This window comes from Paralichthys olivaceus, chromosome 13 (genome assembly GCF_024713975.1).
Source record: "Paralichthys olivaceus isolate ysfri-2021 chromosome 13, ASM2471397v2, whole genome shotgun sequence".
In the NCBI taxonomy this organism is placed as follows: domain Eukaryota; kingdom Metazoa; phylum Chordata; class Actinopteri; order Pleuronectiformes; family Paralichthyidae; genus Paralichthys; species Paralichthys olivaceus.
In genome coordinates this window covers 11,290,024-11,309,530 of record NC_091105.1, presented here as the reverse complement: position 1 = coordinate 11,309,530, position 19,507 = coordinate 11,290,024, and the positions used below count along the sequence as shown (strand labels likewise).

Genomic DNA, 19,507 nt, shown 5'->3' with positions numbered 1-19,507 from the left:
TATATATGTTGCCTTGAGAATGTATGTGAACCCACCAGCAGGGGATGACTTTGATGTATCATTGGACATAGTGTGTGCAGAGTGTGACACAGGGTGCACTAATGAGAGATATGGGGTCATCCTGTTGGCATCTGTCTCCATCAATAGCTTGAGAGGAGACTGTGAAAGCCTCTAGTACAGGGACAGATCAGCGGGCCACCAGCTGCTCCTGCCTCCCCCTGCTGTAGGTCCCTCATCACGACCTGTACAGCGTCCAGGGCCCACAGCTCGATACACTCAACCGTTTTTTTTCTTAGTTTCTACTCAGTCACCTCGCCGCCTCTTACTGCAACACAGCTATGGCACAAATTCAGGTTGGAGCATGTGTGCACTTGTGCGTAGCAGCGGGTGGGGGGGGGTTGTTGGAGGTGTGTGTGAATGTGGAGAAGAGGAGGAGGAGGAGGGAGGATGAGTCATGATGTCCCTGCTGGAGCTGTGGTTCAGGTCAAACGCACTTTTCCACCTGGAAAAATGAAGAGGGATCAAAGCTGCTCCTGATGTCTGAGATGAAGCGTGCCAGCATCTCCACTGCTGGTTTCTCAGACGCCCCCAACAATTCCCATAAGAGGATTTGTGAGATGTTTATTTATTAGCCATCTTCCACAGTAAGTGTGTACCCATCATAAAGCCTCTGAAATTATTTCACTTCTCTAAGAGCCTTAGTGGGATTACTGCTATGCTGAGAAACAGGCTTTAGCTTCCTACAAGGAGACCTGCCCATGAAGGTTTACACTGAAGATTACACTGTGAGAGGGTTGGCTGCATTGCTGGATTACACTGTGGTATTAGTCCTAATGAAACTGTCAGCTTCCCTTTAATTTGCTCAACATCCATTCAATTGAAATGTGGGAATTGGGCAAATTTATTTTGATCTGTCTTTTATTGCGTAATATTTAATATTGTCGGCACAGTGAGTTCATTTTCTCGGAGCGTAATCACACTTGTAAATTAAATTTTCAGACAGTGCTCTGGATTAGGGAAGCCACAGTGATTTTTTTTTAAAGCTGAAATACAAATTCAACATCACCCTGTGTCGTTTGCCGTGACAGACAGATTGTTGCCAGGCTGTCACATACGTCAAGTTCCCCGCTGGCTTCCCAGGTATCCCAGCTTTAATAGCACTTACCTTTTGCTGCACTCAAAGCATTTGGCTATAGTAATTGACTCACTGCAGGGTTCTCATCCTGACACAAAAGGTCATCCACTGACAGATAACCACAGTGTAGCCTGGCATTAAATGGGAGCAGAAGGAATGAACTTTAATTCAATTTATTCTTTAGTGTTTCAGTGGCATTTATGTGGGTTACAATTGGTTTTCCCTTTTTCAATAAGAGTCCATAATATGAATAGAATTTTTCAGTAAAAAGCAATGATGTTTGATACATATAATAATAGAGGTGGGTATAGGTGATTCAACAATAAACTGAGACATTTCATATGTATGTATGTCAGGTGGAAAGATTTTGCCATAACATTTATACAGTGTTAGCTATCCCCTACACACGTTTTGGCTATAGTTTGCAGGTTGTTGTCGTACATCAGCTGGAGCTGCTTTATTAGATTTATATATGATTTTCGGATGTAGTACATTTCCGATTAGGTTATCCATTCACAATTTGTCATATATCACAATATATACTGTAATGAGCCACAACCATGATGTGAAAATGATATAAACCAAAGCCCTGAAATTACTTTTCTGGGAAATCAATGGAGAAAATTACCAGACAACAATGCCTAGTTTTGACTAATTCAGGAAACAAAATAATCTAATAAATTCAGATACCCTTACCACATTGACCCAAAACATATTAATAAACAACAGTCCTTTTAGCACCAGTGTTTGCAATAGTGTTATACAAGCAGATATACTGAAGAAGAAGCTTCTACTGTAGAAATGGCTCTGACAGTTTAATTTTAATTCACATTATCCTGCAGTATCTGTTGTTAAATCACATCAGCAAAACTTAAAGCCAGAGTGCAGTGAGCTCAGGTTTTGCTACAGCGAAAACCTCCTGCAGGAAAATGTGATTGAAGAAAGCAATCATACAGTGATTGCACTTGTGTGTGGCTGTATTTGATGAAAAAGGGAGACTACAGGTAATAGGCTCAGCTTTAGTCAACCAGCTCTGAATTCATCATGATAAATGGTCAATGGACAGTGCGACCCAGAGCACTACGGCCTATAGAGAGGCTGCAGAACAACAGCAAAAAACAAATCCACTGCGTCTGCACTGAATCTGCAGGCTCCAGGAAACACCCGAGGTCTGAGAAAACATGAAGCACAAAGGGAGGAAATAAGGAGAGAACAGAGGAGGGAAGAGTGTGAGGATAGGAAGCAGAATTTACTGTGGCTGACAAAAACGTTAAAGGACATGAAGTCGCTGTATAATCACGCACTCCCCACCACCACCACCATCCTCACCACCACCACCAACTGCAGTTTCAAGCATGCTGGAATACAGCCATTCATGCACCTCCCACCCCCATCTGCCTTTCAGTGCAGTCACATACAAGGATTTGTTGTTTTTTAAAAAAAGAAGAGAAAAGATATGGACAACAAGATCCCACCCCCCCCCCCCCCCCCCACACACACACACACACACACGCACTGCACTACACTCACTTAATTAATTTTAGAGCCAAGAGATAATCAGGTTCCACTAATGGATTCCCGCGTGCTTGTTGTACTCCACTCTATCTGTGTGCCAGTGGGCATAAAACGTACCATTTTATTGTATCACATGTTTTTCCTCCCTGTTCTCTGCATCTGGCTTCCTTTCCAAGTTTTTGAAGCACAGCACCCAAACATATACAGTACACACACACGCACACACACACATATGGTGGGCCTGGATTAAATCCTGCAGAGTCACTGTGAAATGAGAGCTACACTCTACTAAAGGAAAGGACCGCTGTAAATGTGCTTTAGCAATTGAGCCGAGGAGGTGACAAACTAATAAATGACAGTAATATACCCTTTGGGCTAACAGAGCCTCGTGGAGGGGGTTTAGTTTTCACTGTGGCTGCTCGTCGTTTAGAGATTCTGGGTGGAAATGAGTGTTGGTGTTATCTCCAGACGCAGAGTTCATCCAGCTTTTCTGCAGAAAATAAAATGACATTAATTGCACATTAGCATCATGTCCTCCCGGTAGATTTGGGAAAGCTCTGCCAAACACTTGATTTAGATGATTCAATCATGTCCTCTGGCCTTGTTGGAATATTTTGAACATTGGGTCTCAGTTGGAAAGAGAGTAATTCCCAATACAGAGTTTAATGATATTTGCTTGCGAGGCTCATCACTTTCTGTCATCTCTATAGTCTGTCATGCATAAACTGATGCACTACATTTGATTAGTTAATTTTCTTCAGCTTCCCAGACTGCACGGCTGTGTCTAGGCCTTTAAAACGAATTTAGAATAAAGCTACTCCAGTTGTGCAAAGATTGCTTTACCTTTCATCATCTACTAAGTGAATGTCAGATATAACATACATGTAGATTAATGCGGTAATTTAGGGTCTTGAGTACGTGCAGATCAAATACGTAAATTTGCTGGTAGCTGCACCTTTCAAAGCTAAAGCCCAGATGGGACTGTGGGATTTTGTGTAGTGTCGTCTGAGTGTTGTCATACCTTTGTCTAGAGTCACTTAGAACAGTGCGTGGTTCCCAGCCTTTTTTTCGCCATGAAAAAAAAGGATGTCCATGCACAATAGGATGGACATTTGTTTATTCTCTCTACATAAATCATATGTTTCAGCTTAGTTTCACTCCATATTTTCCCTGGGCACCCCCCTCCCCTGCAATGGCTCTGTGCCTCACTCCCAGTTTGAGAACAAACTGACCTACAGGGACTGAGAGGCTAGCACGGCCATCTTGAGCCCATCCAGCTCTGGCTCCTCTCTCGAGTCGTGCAGACGTCACATAAACTGCTACACTAAGCCTAATGGGTTGAATTTCTACGGGAAAAGTTTTTAATGCCAGATGTTTAGTCCTGCTGATAAGATGTGTTTCTGAGGAAAAACATCTGCAGTGTGGTGATAACACTGGTGCTGTGTGTCCAGGAGGAAAGAGAGAGAGAGAATGCAGTGAAAGAGATTGAGGCCTGGTGGAGAGAAAGAGAGATTGAGAGAGTGGGGGGGGGGGGGGGGGCCTGGCACAGTGGAGAATTTGAAAAACGGATGATGGCAAAGGAGGAGAGAGAGAGTGTAAGTGATGCAGTGCATGCAGAATGTTATGTGGGTTTGCAGGGTGGAGTGCATGATAATGGAGGGGTCCGGCCCTTTTTCTGCTGCTCTGGTCTGAGCAGCTGGTGGAGCAGAGAGATCCGTCTCCGTCGTGTACATGTATTCACAGGTGGCCTGGAAATGAGATGTGGTGGTGGTGGTGAACGGGGGCAGGACAGAGGTAATAAAAAGACCGTGGCCAGAGTGGAGCGCCGAGTTGTACTAAAGCAGGAGGTCTGCCAAATCTAATTTCCTTAACGGCCTTGGCTGCTTGGATTGAGAGACTGTGGGGTCGTTGGGTGCACAGAGACTCATCAGGCCAGTTATTAATATTCTACAGTAGAACATTAGAAGCTTTAATAGAGGGAAATGGATGCACTACTTGGCAGGAAGTTTTCTTTTGCACTGGCTGTAAAACACATTTCCTGCAGAAGGATCAAAATTGAACTTGTATAACATTAATCTAAATAAAACAAAGCCACTTTGATGAATAGAAATTATGCCACGTTCCATTAAACCTCGCAGAACCTGCAAGTCAGTAGTTGAAACTGGAACGCCCCTCAAGTCGGAATTTTGACCCGCAAGGTTGGAGGAACCTCACTACCCCTGACTTCAAAATCTAAGATGGCTGATCCACGTAGCAACGGTAGTGAAAGCTGTAGTTTTTACTGTTTATCAGCACTTCTGTCATTCAGTTTGTACTGCCCAATTATGGTCTGTGGACATGTCTCTTTTTGCTAACAATGGCTAGCTGGTAAACATCGTTACTATGCAACTGGAACACTATCAGCTCTGGTTATTCGGGTGTGATGTCATTCTGAGGGCCGAGCTCTCAGGTGTAGTGAAACGCACCCTCAGGTCTGGCAGTCACACACGTTCACCACACACTTGCTGCTTAACAAAGATGGCGCGTTGCAGAGGCTGCATCAATTATTGAATGCGATGGAAAGGTCTGGGCTCTCGCTTGTTGACAGGGCTTTGGCACTTGTCACGCACCCTCTCAACGCTCAGACTCCAGCCCCTCTGTCTTCATACCTGTTTTTTGTTTTTTACCCCCAACCCTCCTCCGGCCTCCAGGTCCACTCCCCAGCCTCACTCCAGAGAGCACAAAAGAAAATCCCCACGCCTGTCTTTTCAGATCCCCCCCCCATTCATCGCTGTCTCTGCCCCAGCCTCCTCTGTTCTCCTGCCACAGCCCAAAGGCACTCCCTCCCTCCCTCCCTCCCTCCCTCCCTCCCTCCCACCCTCCACCCTCTCTCCCAGACGCTGCTTCTCTGTCTGCCTCAGCATCTCCCAGTGGCCAGTGACATCTTTTCACTTTCCCTGTGAACACTTTGATTGTGCTTGAATAATTCATCACATAAACTCACCCTTTCTTGTATTATTTTTTCCTGTACTTCCTTCATTCGTGATGTTTTCAGAGCTCTGCCTCTGTGTAGCTCTCTATCATACACCTAACTAATGCACTCACAATGTTTGACCATCATGTTTTCTACAATCACTATTCCAATTATACAAAGGCCAGATTATTCACCTCTTTTCAGGAGTAATTTTATGAAGTTTCAGTTTGAATTTACCCGTTAGCAGTAGCCTACACATTTTCCCTCAATATGTGTCATCAAGTTTTTTTATATCTAACCCTCCAGTCATTTTCCGGAATTTGACTTTCACGCAGCAACACACAGTACATATTTAAAAACAAGACTTTACAATACACACAATTTACATTTAAAACACATAGATCACATTTAAACCAAATTATAGAGTAGGCACATAAGCACAGACTGTTAAAAACAGCAATTGACAGAAACAGGTTAAAGTGCAGTGTCTATTTGAAATTGTCGAGGGTGGTAATTGTAGAGGGAATGAAGGATTTCTCATGTTTTTCGGGGCCAGTGGGACCTGGTAATGTCTGCCTGTTGGCAGTAACTGGAAGGACTGGTGGAGGGGGTGGGGGTGGGTCCTCTTTGATCAGGGTGGCTTTCCTGATCCCTGACAGGGTGCACAGTTCAGACAGGGGATAAGGGGTGAACCAATTATTTTGCCGGCCTGATTAGTGATACGGGGGAGTTTTGTGTTTGGTGGTGAGGTGATATTCAGTGTGTGCCTCTTTTTGACATCAACAGCTTTAAGCATCAATGAGTGACGTAACCAAATCTTTCCCCGCAGATGTTTATTTGCCTGTGTTAATGCGTTTCAGGATGGAATTTATTGCAGAAGAGGGAATGTTTCCAGCGGGGGAGTTTTTAACACCATGTCCCATGAGACAAAATGTTCTCAGAGCGTTTGACTCGATGTTCAGTATTCAGCAACCCCAGCACAGATTCTCCAAAAAGATGCCTGCAGCTGACTCTGCCTGCATTTAATACAGAGGACACAGATGGCATGCTTACTATAAAGTAGTGATCAAACGATATGGGTTTGCATTGGGCTGATAATTAGAGGGCATCCGATGGTCTGTATCTGTCCACAGGTAATAAAACATAAAAAAGTAAAAAGATTTTTTACTTAAACGTAAGATTGGTAATTTGTTTCTGAAACCCTTTTTATCTTATTTGTAAAAATCCTTGCATTAGCAGAGACAATAGGCAGAAGTTAGTGAGCGAGTTACAAATAGTCGGCTTCTAGCAGTCAGGCATTGTGCGTTCATATAATTTGGGGGGCGTAGCTTAGATGAGAGGGTTGATGGGAGGGTGGATGGTGTAGCCTGCTCTCATTAGCCTTTCCAGGATTACCAACTAGAAAGCTTTAAATGTCTGCAGACATGTCATTTTTTGTAAATCAGCCAATGCTAATTATCTCAAAATGTCCGCTATAGACCGGGGTTGATCGGCCTATCACTGCTACTGTACAAAGAGCCGGTGTGGTGGTGCACAGAGCTGCAGATGACAGAGAGTCTCTGGTGCATTCTGTTAATCATCAGCAATAACATTCAGCTAGCGACTAAACACATTTCATTCTCCTCTCAGCTCAGGGTCATTGTGCTCGCCAAGCTGTGCCCGTTAACAGCTCAGCTCACCAGATTGGATACTTGAGTCTGGAGCTGTGGCTTTGAAGAGTACAAAGCACAAATGGAGGTTTCCGGATGGCGGTTATGTTTTTTTTTCTTGTCTCAACAATTAAACCATTTTCCTTTATTTGGACAGTCTGTGGAGACTCTATGGCCTAAAGAAATGAGATAACACTAATATTTCATCTACTGAGTGATTCTGCACATCACGCATTATCTCACCAGAGTGGCCCGATATAAAATAACACTGAGAGAGCTAAAGCAAGACAGGACATGTCAGCCAGACATGATCTCACTTAGCGTTATTATGTTTTTATCAGTGGCTTTATCACACTGTGCTCTCCAGTGCTGCTGGAAATCTTTAGTTCTTGTGTTGAATGAAGTGAATACAGACACTTGGCTTTTAGAAAAATGATAAGAAGAAGCTTGAAAATTCTAAAAAATAATAATTATTGTGCCTTTGAGCTTAGCATGAGTGAAAAACACAAGATGGAAGCAGTTACAGCTTGTGTAATATTTGATGTTGGCATAGTTGAAGCAAAGAGGGAAACATAGTTGTTGAAACTGAGTCAGGTAAGATGGAAAGATAATCATTTGTGTATAAAACATGCAGTTAGCGTGACCCTGGAGCAGAGGAATCATGTGACGAATCATTAAGTAAGCTAATGATTCACCACACTGAAACTTACCAAGAGTCAACAAGAGTTCTTCTATTCCATATTCTATTCAGCTGTGCATAACAAACATTTTCTGTCTAATTCAATCTGTAATCCCCCTCCCCCCCTACTAATTGATTCATTATTCATTCTATTATAGGTGTCAATTTTACATACTTAGATTTTTCTGACAAAAATATCAACGTCACTGTTTCATAAGATATAGGAAAACGGCAAATCTTAGTATTTGGGCTTTCAGTTAATTATCAAAATGATTCATATTTTGGTCAATTTTCTGATCAATTATTCAAATTATAATGATATTGTATTAATTTTTAGATTTTGATAATGTGACTAATTACATCCCTGTCTTTGGAGTTATACATGTACTCCTGAACCTCAGATACCACCAGGGCATTGTTTATGTTTATATACGCAATTATACATTATTAGTATAGTAGAAATATTTGTATGATACTGCAGCAGAAACATTTATGTTTTCAATCTTTACAAAGAGAAAGTAGTTTCCTGTGTTCAGACTGACACCAGACACAATTGGCTCAACTCAGCAGGGCCCAGTGCTGCATAGGTAATTTAAGTGGCGTGCAAACAACCAACAGGCAGTGATAAGGAAAGCTAACCAACCGTTAAGCCAGCGATCAGCGACCTGCCGAGGGTAGAAAGTCGAACCAAGCACATGGGGACTCTTTCATGTGAGAAAAAGAGAGAGAGACTTGCTTAAAATTCTGTAGGGAACCAGTTGCTACGGTAACAGGGAAGGTAGCCGGCTCCTGTGGGTGGTGTTACCATGGCAACCACCCTTAGTGGCCAAGTGATGCTGAGAGAGAGAGAACGAAGAGGAGAGGGCTAAAAAAAAATTTGTGTGTTTACGGGTTTGATGGGAACAAGAGAGGCAGATGAGGAGGACGAGTGAGACGACACTGATGTACGTCAAATGTGGGAGAGCAACACCAGCTGTGCCGCACACTGTCTCATCTACTCCGCCTTCAGCAGACCTTTGTTTTTTTTTCTTTGCTTTTGAGTCAGTGGTGAGCTGGTCCCAGTGGAGCCAGCATTACTGCTTTATCCCGCCGTTCATTAACAGAGCACCTCATTACCACAAGTAGTCGGCCAAATACGCTGCGCAGGGCAACACTCTCAGCGAGAGACCTCTCCATAAACTGATGGGTCAGAAAATGAACTTTTATGAGTGATGATGTCCTCTGTGAACTCTCACCAGGAGTTAAAGACCGATTTGTTCCCACTGTGGTGACACCACATGCCTCTGAATAAAAGCCTTACACCAACATGCTGTGAAATTGAGTTGGAATGTTATATACTTACCTTTATATATAATGTATTGTGTGCGGTATGAATCTGGGGTCTTTGTCACAAATAAAATGATGTTATTGCTTTTAGCTTTCTGCCTACACACCCACCTCCACAAATATACATACTAATAATATTAACACACAACCACACACCACTGTGCCTCAAACATAACCTCAAAGCTTAATTTCCATAAGATGCATCTGCTAGACAGGCTCCCAGGGGCATGGCGGTGTGATCAGAATTGTGTATGTGCATAAATAAGAGACAGACGGAAAGAGATATATGAATGTTTTAGCTCTGCATCTCCCCCCTGCTTTGTCACCAGCCTCTGCTGAAAGTCTCTACTTGTTTTATTGCTCTGCTACAATAATGTATACATACAGTAAATCAGACTTACTGTAATTTAAAAGAAGGAATGAATTACAATAATATAAAGTAAAATGAATACTGATGCAGCAGAGACAGAACAGTAGATCACCAGATTATTGTGTCAAAAGTGTTTGTTATGTATGAAATGCATCCATGTCCCTAAAGACTAAACAATATGAATTTAACATATACATATATTTTATTTAGAGTTCCGAATGATTTTATGTGTTTCTAGTGATTTGCTTGAATTCAAGATGCTATTCACTTCAAAAAAACTCAAACTACAAATGAAAGTTTTTTTCCCACTCTGTTGATTCCTTCAGGAGGTTTAGCGAGCATGAGATGAAGTGGGGACAGATCGGAAGAGCGACATGTAGCAGCTATGTGTTCAACTAAAAAACAGTGCATGAAGTGACAGGAAAAGAAAATCTGAATTGTGAGAGAGAGATGACATACAGAAAACCCAGAAAGAAACAAACACAACAGCATCAAAGACAGAGTGAGGGTCTTGAGAGGCAGCAAAGGCCCAGAGTGTGAGAGGCAAGGAGATGCTGGTAGCCTGCTATTTGTTAGGGATCCTAGAAAGACAGTCTGTCTTTAAGTGGATCAGTTATTACAGTCTTTTAACCTAAACATGACCTCATTAACGCCTTGAGATTCACTTAATCTACTTAAAACATGCTCAAGGGCATTATATTGTTGCTTTAAGGCCTTCAGTCATCTCTCCCTGTGCACAGAATAAACACTTGTCTGATACCCACTCACTCAAATGGTAAAGAGAGTTATCATCTTTACTCATGTCCTACGTCTGAAATTGAAAATCATGTTGTTTCCTATTATCTATTGACCTGCAAAATTCAGGATTTAAATGAATGATTTAATTTCATAAATCCAGCTTGTTGTCATCTCAGGATAATGATAATTTGATGTATTTACCATTCAAGTATTCTGTTATACATATCAGCGTTTTGAATTATGTGGGAGAAAAGGCAACAGTAACCTTTAGAAAATAATTGAGTCATGCATTTCATTTGTTTCAATGCACAAAATGCTCTCAGTAATAGAAATTTGAACCTCTAAGTCGCAGATGTGACTCAAGCCTTTCAAGTGTATTTACCATATAAATACAGATTTGGAGAGCTTGTTTGCATTGTGTCAATCTCAATCTGCCTGCGTAAAATCCCTGATTCAGTGGCAATTGTGTTGACATTAGGATGTTTCAGATGGACCTGCAGTGCTCAAATCTCTGCTAAGCCGTTGATTCCTTCAATCCCCTGAGGTAGTGCAGCTCTTCAGCTTGAAATCACATCTACAGGCTCACAGTGTCTGGCATTAAAATGCTGGCATTCCCATGCCGTGTTGCTTAACTGTGAAGGAGGTTCAGCGGTGTTACGTAACAGCAGAAATTCATCAACAATTCGACCAGGAGGGGAAATCGTTTCATTTGGCTTTGCTGAGGAGAGGCGGACTCTTGCTGGGCCTTTAAGGTTTCCGGAATCTTTGTTTTTCTGATTGGATTCATGAAACGTTGTTACGCAGTCATCTGTCTCCCACATATCTGCAGGAGGCGGTTGCACACAGAGGCTTGTGAAAATGCCCAACTACGCTTTTGCGTTTTTTCTCTTTTCTGGAGAGAGACGAAAAACGCACCGTGTGGCGCCATTATGGTGCATGACTCAGAAGAGGCATTGTTGAAGTGTGGGTGGAACAGAGAGGCAGTTCAGCCTACTTGATGCACACAAGTATCAAAATCACTCGTTTCATTCCGAATATTGCTCAGTGCCACCTTTCCATGGAACTGGGAAAACTACGCATGAAATGAGTTTTATATCTGTGGGAGTTTCCTGTTTTGCTCGTCTGATTGTACTGGAGATGTTTTACCACGGATGCTGATGAAAGGCAGGATGTTTAAAAAACAAAAGCCCACAGGAAGTGTCACTGTATTGCCTGCACAGTGGAAGTAAAGCTCAGGTGTGTGAGGTATTGAGCGTATTAAATAAAGAGCAGGATATGTGTGTGAACATGATACTTATGAGTCATGTGAGCTCCAGATGGGAAATTGTCTGCTTTTGTGCTTCGCAGTCTCGTGCCAAGGTGCTATAATACATCAGGGAGGTCTGTATCATGTGAATCCATGAGGAGATGGTGACCTTTATAGATGAAGTCTGGTTCCCATGGAGCAGCCTGTTGAATGCTGGTTAGGAAGATATAAACAAAAGTCCTGATTTTTATATTTTATAGATAAATAGAACCCAGTGCAACCCTGAGTAAACATACTCCTAAATAACCACAATGGTGAAATGTTTGAAACTGCCACCCCCCAGATCTATAGTCTCTTGCAGTGACGCCATCTGACATGTCCTCTATTTAAAGCTATACTTGAAATGAAATCAAATATTTGGAGCTGGTTTTGGCTGCTGTTTGAGGACGAGATGAACCCTGGTGATTATGGGGCCATCTGCTCCCAGTGTGCCCAGCTGGGGGCTGGAGCACTGTAATCTGGACTGATGAAGGCTGACTTAGAGGAGGCCGTGATCTTTGTACATCCCAGCAAGCGAAAGTCAAAATGTTTGGTTTCAAAGAATTGAGATAAGATATTCAGTTGAGTATTCAAAAGGTAACTGTAAGAAGCAATAGAACTATACATGAAACACGGTGCAATATTTTCCGCTCTGCCCATCAGCATCTCCTGAATAGAAAATGAATGGCTCCAATTAGCCATTAGTCAGAGATGTATAATAATGACTGTCAGTGTACAGAGCTAACCTGCTTTATCCTCCTTTGTCCCCTCTGCACCGCGAAAGTCTGGCAGACTAATGTTGCTACTCTCTAATAAGTACACGCCACACCAGGAAGAGGCCTGATGGAGCCTATGAATAATTAAGCAACGTGATTACAGTGATGAATGCTCCTAAATCTATTTGGCCATTTAGCACTGGCCTGGGGGGAGGCAGGCCGAGCAGCAGAGTGTCAGGCGTTGTGTGAAAGCTGTTGGGGAGGGAGAGGGAGACGAGAGCGATTTCAAGGATGGGGCGGCCGAGGTGCATCAGCCTTGAGAGGAGGTGGGGGGAGAGAAGGAGGGTGAAGGAGGGGCCCTGAGAGCAGGAAGACACCCACTATTCAGCCATCTGTGCTGCACAGAAGCACAAAGACATACGCAGGACGGCCTGTGTGTGTGTTTGGGTTATGGATCTATGAGGCCTATGGGTACGTGGGTGTGTTCTCTATATGAGTAATGGCTGGTCTGCACTGTTATTCTAATGCGGAGCAATCCTACCTAAATGCATAATTTCCACAGCTCACTGCAGATAAACAATGTTGTTTTAAATATTATGCCAACATAACCTAATGGGACATTTTTGTTGGACATTATAACTCTGTGAGTAATTCTTGATCCTGCCTGGTTCCTGCTTCCCTGCTGTAATATCATTACTCTCCACCTGTAGTACCTAGGTCCTTTTTTATGACATTTATATTATGTTGTAATAAAATAGAGAGCGAGGAAGACTTGTATACTAACTACATTACTACATTATGTATTATGGGATACCCCCAGATCCCTGTTGCTAAGCAGAGATAAGCTCCCTAGGGATATGATGTCCCAGGCTAATCATCAAGCAAGGTCCCTGCGATATATATTTGACCTCTGAGTTTGTATTTGTGTCTTAGCTGGTGTGTTTTTTTAAACAAATAAATAGGTCTAGTATTTTATTTTATTTTATGTGGCATGCACATACCATTGAAATATGTAGCATCCTTTATGAATGTGGCTGTATATGACACATGACATGGCGCTCCCGGCACAGCATTATTGAAGGACTCTGCATCCACTCAAGGCCTCTGATGCATTTATGTCATTCCGCTCCAATGTGCAGTCTGGCAGCAACTTATAAAAAGGTGACAAATGATGGGTGGGCTCCTCCCTTCCGCCCCTGCCTCTCTGGCTTGCCTGCCAGGGCCTGGAGATTGCATCATTACAGAGGATGAAGTCATCCTGCAACATAAGGGTGGAACAGGTGCTGAAAATTTAATTAGAGGAGGGTGGAAGATGCTTGAGGAACATGTAAATGCACTGGCCTGGCCCAAACCCAGCCCTGAATGACATTAGTACCCCTGCCTCAATTGTCAACTCTTATTTTGGATGCTCCACACTGAAGCATAATTCTCAATACTAGAGGGAGATCTGTAAAACTATTATTGTTTCTGCAGCAGCTGTTCCCATACTCTGGTCCAGTGCACAGTGAGTTCTTGTCTCCGTGGGATCACTTTGTTTCCTTGTGATGCTCATCGCTATGGAGACTGTGGAAGCACACGTGACTGTGAAGTTAGCCTGTGTGGAGAAAGAAAAGGAAAAGCCGAGCAGAGGAAAAAAAGAACATGAAGACAGTTAACAGACGCAAAGGAGCTGGTGAAAAGGCAGAAAGCCAATCGATGTCTCCATGTCTACGGCTGTATATCGCCAGGTCGTTATTAATGATGCAGCGCTCTCTGCAGTGGGGAGCTGTCAGGCTTCTGGGCTGTCTGCCTGTTCAGCCTCATCAGCACTAGGACATGATATGTGGGACTCGGATTGTGGTGTTTGCACCCACCACTATACGGAGATGTTTCAGTATTTTCTCACTGGGACATGGACGGCAGCTCTGCTCAGCCCGTCCTACAGCATAGAGGAAGCACAGTTGTTGACAGATTGTGGAGCATTATTGTGGATCCACATGGATCAGTGTGCCTCAGCTCCTGATGGAGACAGGGAGCATTCAGAGACTGACACTGCCGTGCTCACATCACAACAGTCTCAACTCTCCAAAGTCTAATTGGCTTCAAAATGTGTTGATATAGGATTCATTCACTGTAGAAAAAGTTATATTTAGATGTGAAGAGCTTATCTGATAACTATTGTCTGTATCCCACAGCATTATGGGAAAAAGCATATTTCATTCTTTGAATTATTGTAAAAAAAAAAAGGACCAGTTATTGTGAAGTTTTGATTAAATTGAAAACAATATTTACATGTTAAATATTGCTCAGTAATGATTGAAATATATCATTCACATTTATCAACTTTAATAATAATACTTTAATTTATAGAGGACACAAAGTACAAAGTGTTGCACAACAATGATTCAAATACAGGAAGTGCATTAATGATAGTGTTGGTAATAATAGTTTAGGTAAAAGACCAATAATAGCCTGGCACCCCAAGTAAATTAACAATATGTTTTTCAAGACTAAAAAGAAAACACTGTCTCAGACAGTATTATTTCCTCAGGTAACTTATTCCTCATTTATCTTTGCGATCCATAGAGCCATGCTGCTGCATTAGTAAAAAAGTATCAGTTATTAGATGTGTCTCCCGGTCTGACTGAGCAGGCTGCAAAGGCCAAACTGAAATGAGAGGTTGTGTTCTTCTATTTGCGTCATCAGCTCTTACTCTTGCATCGTTAGCTATTTTGAGCCGCTGCACTTACTGCAGCTCGGCCACACACAAAGCCTGATAGTTACATTTGACCAAGACGGATCCACCCTTCGGATCCCTGATTGCTTGGGAACGGAAGAGTGCATTTATCAGCCGTGTTTGAAGGAGCCTTATGAATGGGACGGCCTAGCAGCGTCATGGTGAAACAGTCTTCAAGTGCAGCCTCTAAAGGATGCAGCCCCTGAATTGGGAAACAGTTATGTACTATTCTGGAGTGCACTTATTGTTGATGTGGAAATGTTTCTACCAATGATCCTGATCAAATAAACAAAGAAAATGAAACCATGCATACTCTCCAAACAGGAGATAAAAAAGGTCTGTGATGTGATCCTAATGAAGCATTTCGAAATAAACAAGTCAAATACCATAAAGAACATTTTATCCAGCAACTACATCTCACCAATGATTAAAAAGGACTAACTCACACAAATGGCAGTGCCTATTATTTCTGTGAAAATACAAAAGCACAATATAATGTAACACATTAGAGTGGGTCTATGTGACGTCAGCCCCTGGGTGATGTTTATTTGACACTGTGGCTGTGGCTGTCTGTAGTGGTAACCAGTGTGTGGTGAAGCAGTGATTATTCTCCAAACTGGGTCAAAAACAAGGAGGAGGTTTTCTGCTGCCGAGGAGGAACAGACCGACAGAAGTGTGCATCTAGAAATGGAATTTCTTATTAGGGGTTATCACCAGAGGGAGATCTAATCTGGTCCCAGATCAGGCTGGAGATTGGGTGTGCAGCCTTGCCGTGCCGGAGGTCAGGACCCAAGGCTCTCGATGGACTGCTATTGATTGGGGGGGAACGCGGTGATACAGTTGCAGTCGCTCAGCATTGATTTTCTGCAAGTGCAGTAGTGGAGAGGAGGCAGAATGAGAGAGCCGGACCAGGGGGAGCTGCCAGGCTATCTTCTCAAATATCCGGAAGTTTTTTTTTCTCTCTTTCTTTGTGGCACTGACCTTCCCTGAGTCAAAGAGATATATCTTTTTAGACATTAGCTCAGCAGCTTGTACAGCTGCTTCAGCAGTGTTTTCCTGTGCTTATCCAGCAATACACTCAACCAACACAAGCAGTTTGTTTCCCTCATTTCATACTGTGACGATGGAAATAAAAGAGATAGGTTAAAGGTTCAGTGTGTAGAATATGGGGACATCTTGTGGTGTAGTTGCATGTTGCAGCTGAATACCCCTCACCTCACCCTCCCCTTCCAAACATGAGAGAGAACCTGTAGAAGCCTTCAGTTGTCACAAAAACTCAAAAGCTCAAATTTGTCCAGTCTGGGCTACTTTAAAAAAACATGTCTGCCACCATACAGAGGACCCGCTCCTGATGTACATATAAAGTATTTAAATATAAAGGGCTGAGAAAGAAAACAAGAATTAGAACGATTTAGATGAAACATCACTTGGATTATTTCATAATCTTAATCTATTCTGCCGATAGATCCCTTTCACCTTAATCTTACACACTGAACCTTTAAAACATTTATTGACTGTGAGTTTACCAATCCCCAACCCAACCATTCTCTAAAGCTATACTGCAGTAATTTTATATTTTGAACAGGTTTTCTATATCTTTGCAGTATCAAATGTTTCCATTCAATGAATTTTGTGGTCATCATTAACTTGCAGGGACTTGAAACTTGTTTGAGATGAGTAATCCATCACAGTGGAGATGACGAGGTGTTGACAGATGAAACTTTTGACCTTCACATTAAAATAGGAATCATAGTCGAATAGGAGCATTTAAAAAGATGAGTTTAATGTTAAATCTACAACCACCACGTCATTTGAAAAACAGTGTGAAACCGAGTGTCATGTTTACAGACCATGACCCTGAAAGAGATTAATAATATGTTCCGAGCTACTTTGTTTGCTTCTGCTAATTAATATCCCAGCAATATTGTAGTGCATGAGAAAAACAGTGGCCTCAAAAATAGGAGAAGTCCATTCATAAATCTAAAGGTTTGCTTTTTAGAAACAGTCAGCAGTAATGAAAAAGCAGAGACATAATTTGTGAGAAATCTGCAAAGACATGCAGAAACACAAACTCCTCTTTGCGTAATTATAATGCACAGACTGCTCGGAGCTTATTATATTTATTGTACTCAAAGGGGTTCATATAATTATTTTATTCTGTACGAATTATAATCAGGACTTCAAACGCTTGCGCTCCGGTCGGGCCAGAGAAGGGCTTCCCTTTGATCACGCGTCACTCGAACCGTATTTCTTTTCCCTGCAGTTTCTTCCCTTTGGGCAATTTCCTTCTAATTGGCTCAGCGTCGCTCATCTCGTCTGTCATCAGTAGGTCTATCTCTCTCTTTTTGAAGAGGTTTGGGGTTGGACTTGTAAACATTATCACAGTTTCTCCGTCATGAATGTTACTGTCAAATGATGCCATGAAAAAGTGACATGTCGTGCTGGAGCTGTGTGACCTGCCGTGTGATTGTCTTTGGAAGACAGCTCATTTTTCTTATACCAGGGATGGCTCAGACATCTAGTGGAACATGATATGCTTTTTCACTCTCCTGTGATTCTCGAGGGCTCAGTGCCGTCATGTCTTCTGTCTGTGAAGGTAGATGAAGTCCTTGTTTGTGCCATGTATAAAGCTTTTCCCTCACTACCTAACCCCTCCCCTCCTTTATTCCTCCCTGGGCCCTCCGTGCTGTGTGTTAATGTAGTGAAGTGGCCTGTCGGTCAATGAGCTTGTATTAACACCTGACTCCCAGCCCTGGATGCTGTTTGTTCCTGTGTGGGGTCCCCCGGGCCCCTGCAGGCAGAGGCAACATATCCAATGATCAATAACAACATCCTAGAAGGATGCTGGAGGAGGGGAACAAGGAGGAAGAAATCTTTTACATACTCGTGCATATTTTTGCTGCACACCTTATTCTTGCGTCTCTGAGCTGTCGGCGAACAGGAAGCATTGGCCACGAGTCAATAAATCAGGCTTTTTTATTGGCTCTTTTCCTAATTCCTCTTTAGAGTTATATCAACTGCGAGGATTCTATGGATCTTTCCTGATTTTTAGCTTTACCAATATTCTCTTAATGCTTGCAGTGTGCACCAAATTCTCCTGTGCATTAGCTTCCTGTTCTTTCCTCCATCTTCACTCCTCCGCTTCGATCCTAGACTCACTCTCAATCTTGCACCCTAGGCCTACACTCTCTGCCTTAATGTTGGATAGTGCTGGAGTGCTTTTAGGAATTATCTGTGGTCTACCCGCCCTGGATCAGCTTCAAACACAATATTATCTGCCACTGTGTTTGTATCGATGTTTCTTCACCTAACCTCTCTCTCTCTCTCTCTCTCTCTCTTTCTTTCTTTCTGTCTAGGCTCTGGCTATGGCCGAGGTGAATGGGCCAGGCCCCCAGCCACAGCTGGCCATGTTCTGTGGCCGTCAGCTCCTGCACATGAACCTACAGACCGGCCAGTGGGAGCCGGATTCTTGGGGCCAAAAGGGCTGCTTAAAAGAGCCCAGTGAAATCCTGTCCTACTGTCAGAAGGTAGGGTCCTGAAATAAATAAAGCTACAGCAGCGCTAATGAACATCAGTCTGGATCAATACAACTCAACAGCAGCATTATTAAAATCAGAATATTAATGGCAAAGGAAACAAAGAATGAGACAAGAAATCAATAGGAGCAAATTATTTCACATTATTTTTCTCTAATTTGGTTTGTCTAACTCCTGCCCTATTAAATCTATATATTTAACCATATATAGTAGAGAGATAGTGGCCTGTTGAAATATTGCAATATTTCAATTTCGCCACCATCCACTTATCCTCCTCTTGTTACCCGATATGTGTGCTCTTCTGCTGTAAGGTAATTAGAGGCACACATACTCTCCACACACTCTTCCTTTGTAAATATTCATTCCAAGTGCAACTGTAAAGGCAACCAAGCACCACCTGGAAGCCAAAGTACACATAACACGAGCCTGAGTGGACTGTGATGAGATTAGCTGGCACATAATGCGCCTGTGATGGTCTTTACTCAAAAATTATTTTAAATGTCTCTAGAATTGGGGAAAAGGCATTTTAGACTCATGCATTCAGTCTGTGGGCTCTCTCATGATTAAAACTTGGCCTTGACTTTAAAGCAACACTACGCAACTTTTTTAAACCTTAAAATAGCAGTTTCAAAATGTGTTTGATTGTACACTCACTTATAACAGGGAAAATAGTGAAGCTTTGATTCCCACTTCTCACCCTGAACACCTGTACTTTGGTGAGCAGGTATAATATCCAGGGATAAGTGTGTAACTGACTGATAGATGCAACTTAAATTGCAAGAATAAATTCAAAGGCAGTACCAAACTGTAGATCAGTTAAAAAGATGTAATTTAAAAAAAACAGCGTCAATATTTAGTTTGAGAAATTAAAATATTAACAAAGAGTTTT

The 19,507-nt window shown here is 42.4% G+C and overlaps 1 protein-coding gene across 2 annotated transcripts in view; it reads left to right on the top strand.

Annotated features, from left to right (window-relative positions):
* The window catches only part of aplp1 (amyloid beta (A4) precursor-like protein 1), a 31,725-nt gene that overhangs the window by 757 nt on the left and 11,461 nt on the right, over nt 1–19,507 (top strand). For both annotated transcript variants that reach the window (XM_020092711.2, XM_020092710.2), the window contains exon 2: nt 18,439–18,609. In XM_020092711.2, the coding sequence (XP_019948270.1) occupies nt 18,439–18,609 (171 nt within the window). The remainder of the gene's footprint in view (nt 1–18,438; nt 18,610–19,507) is intronic.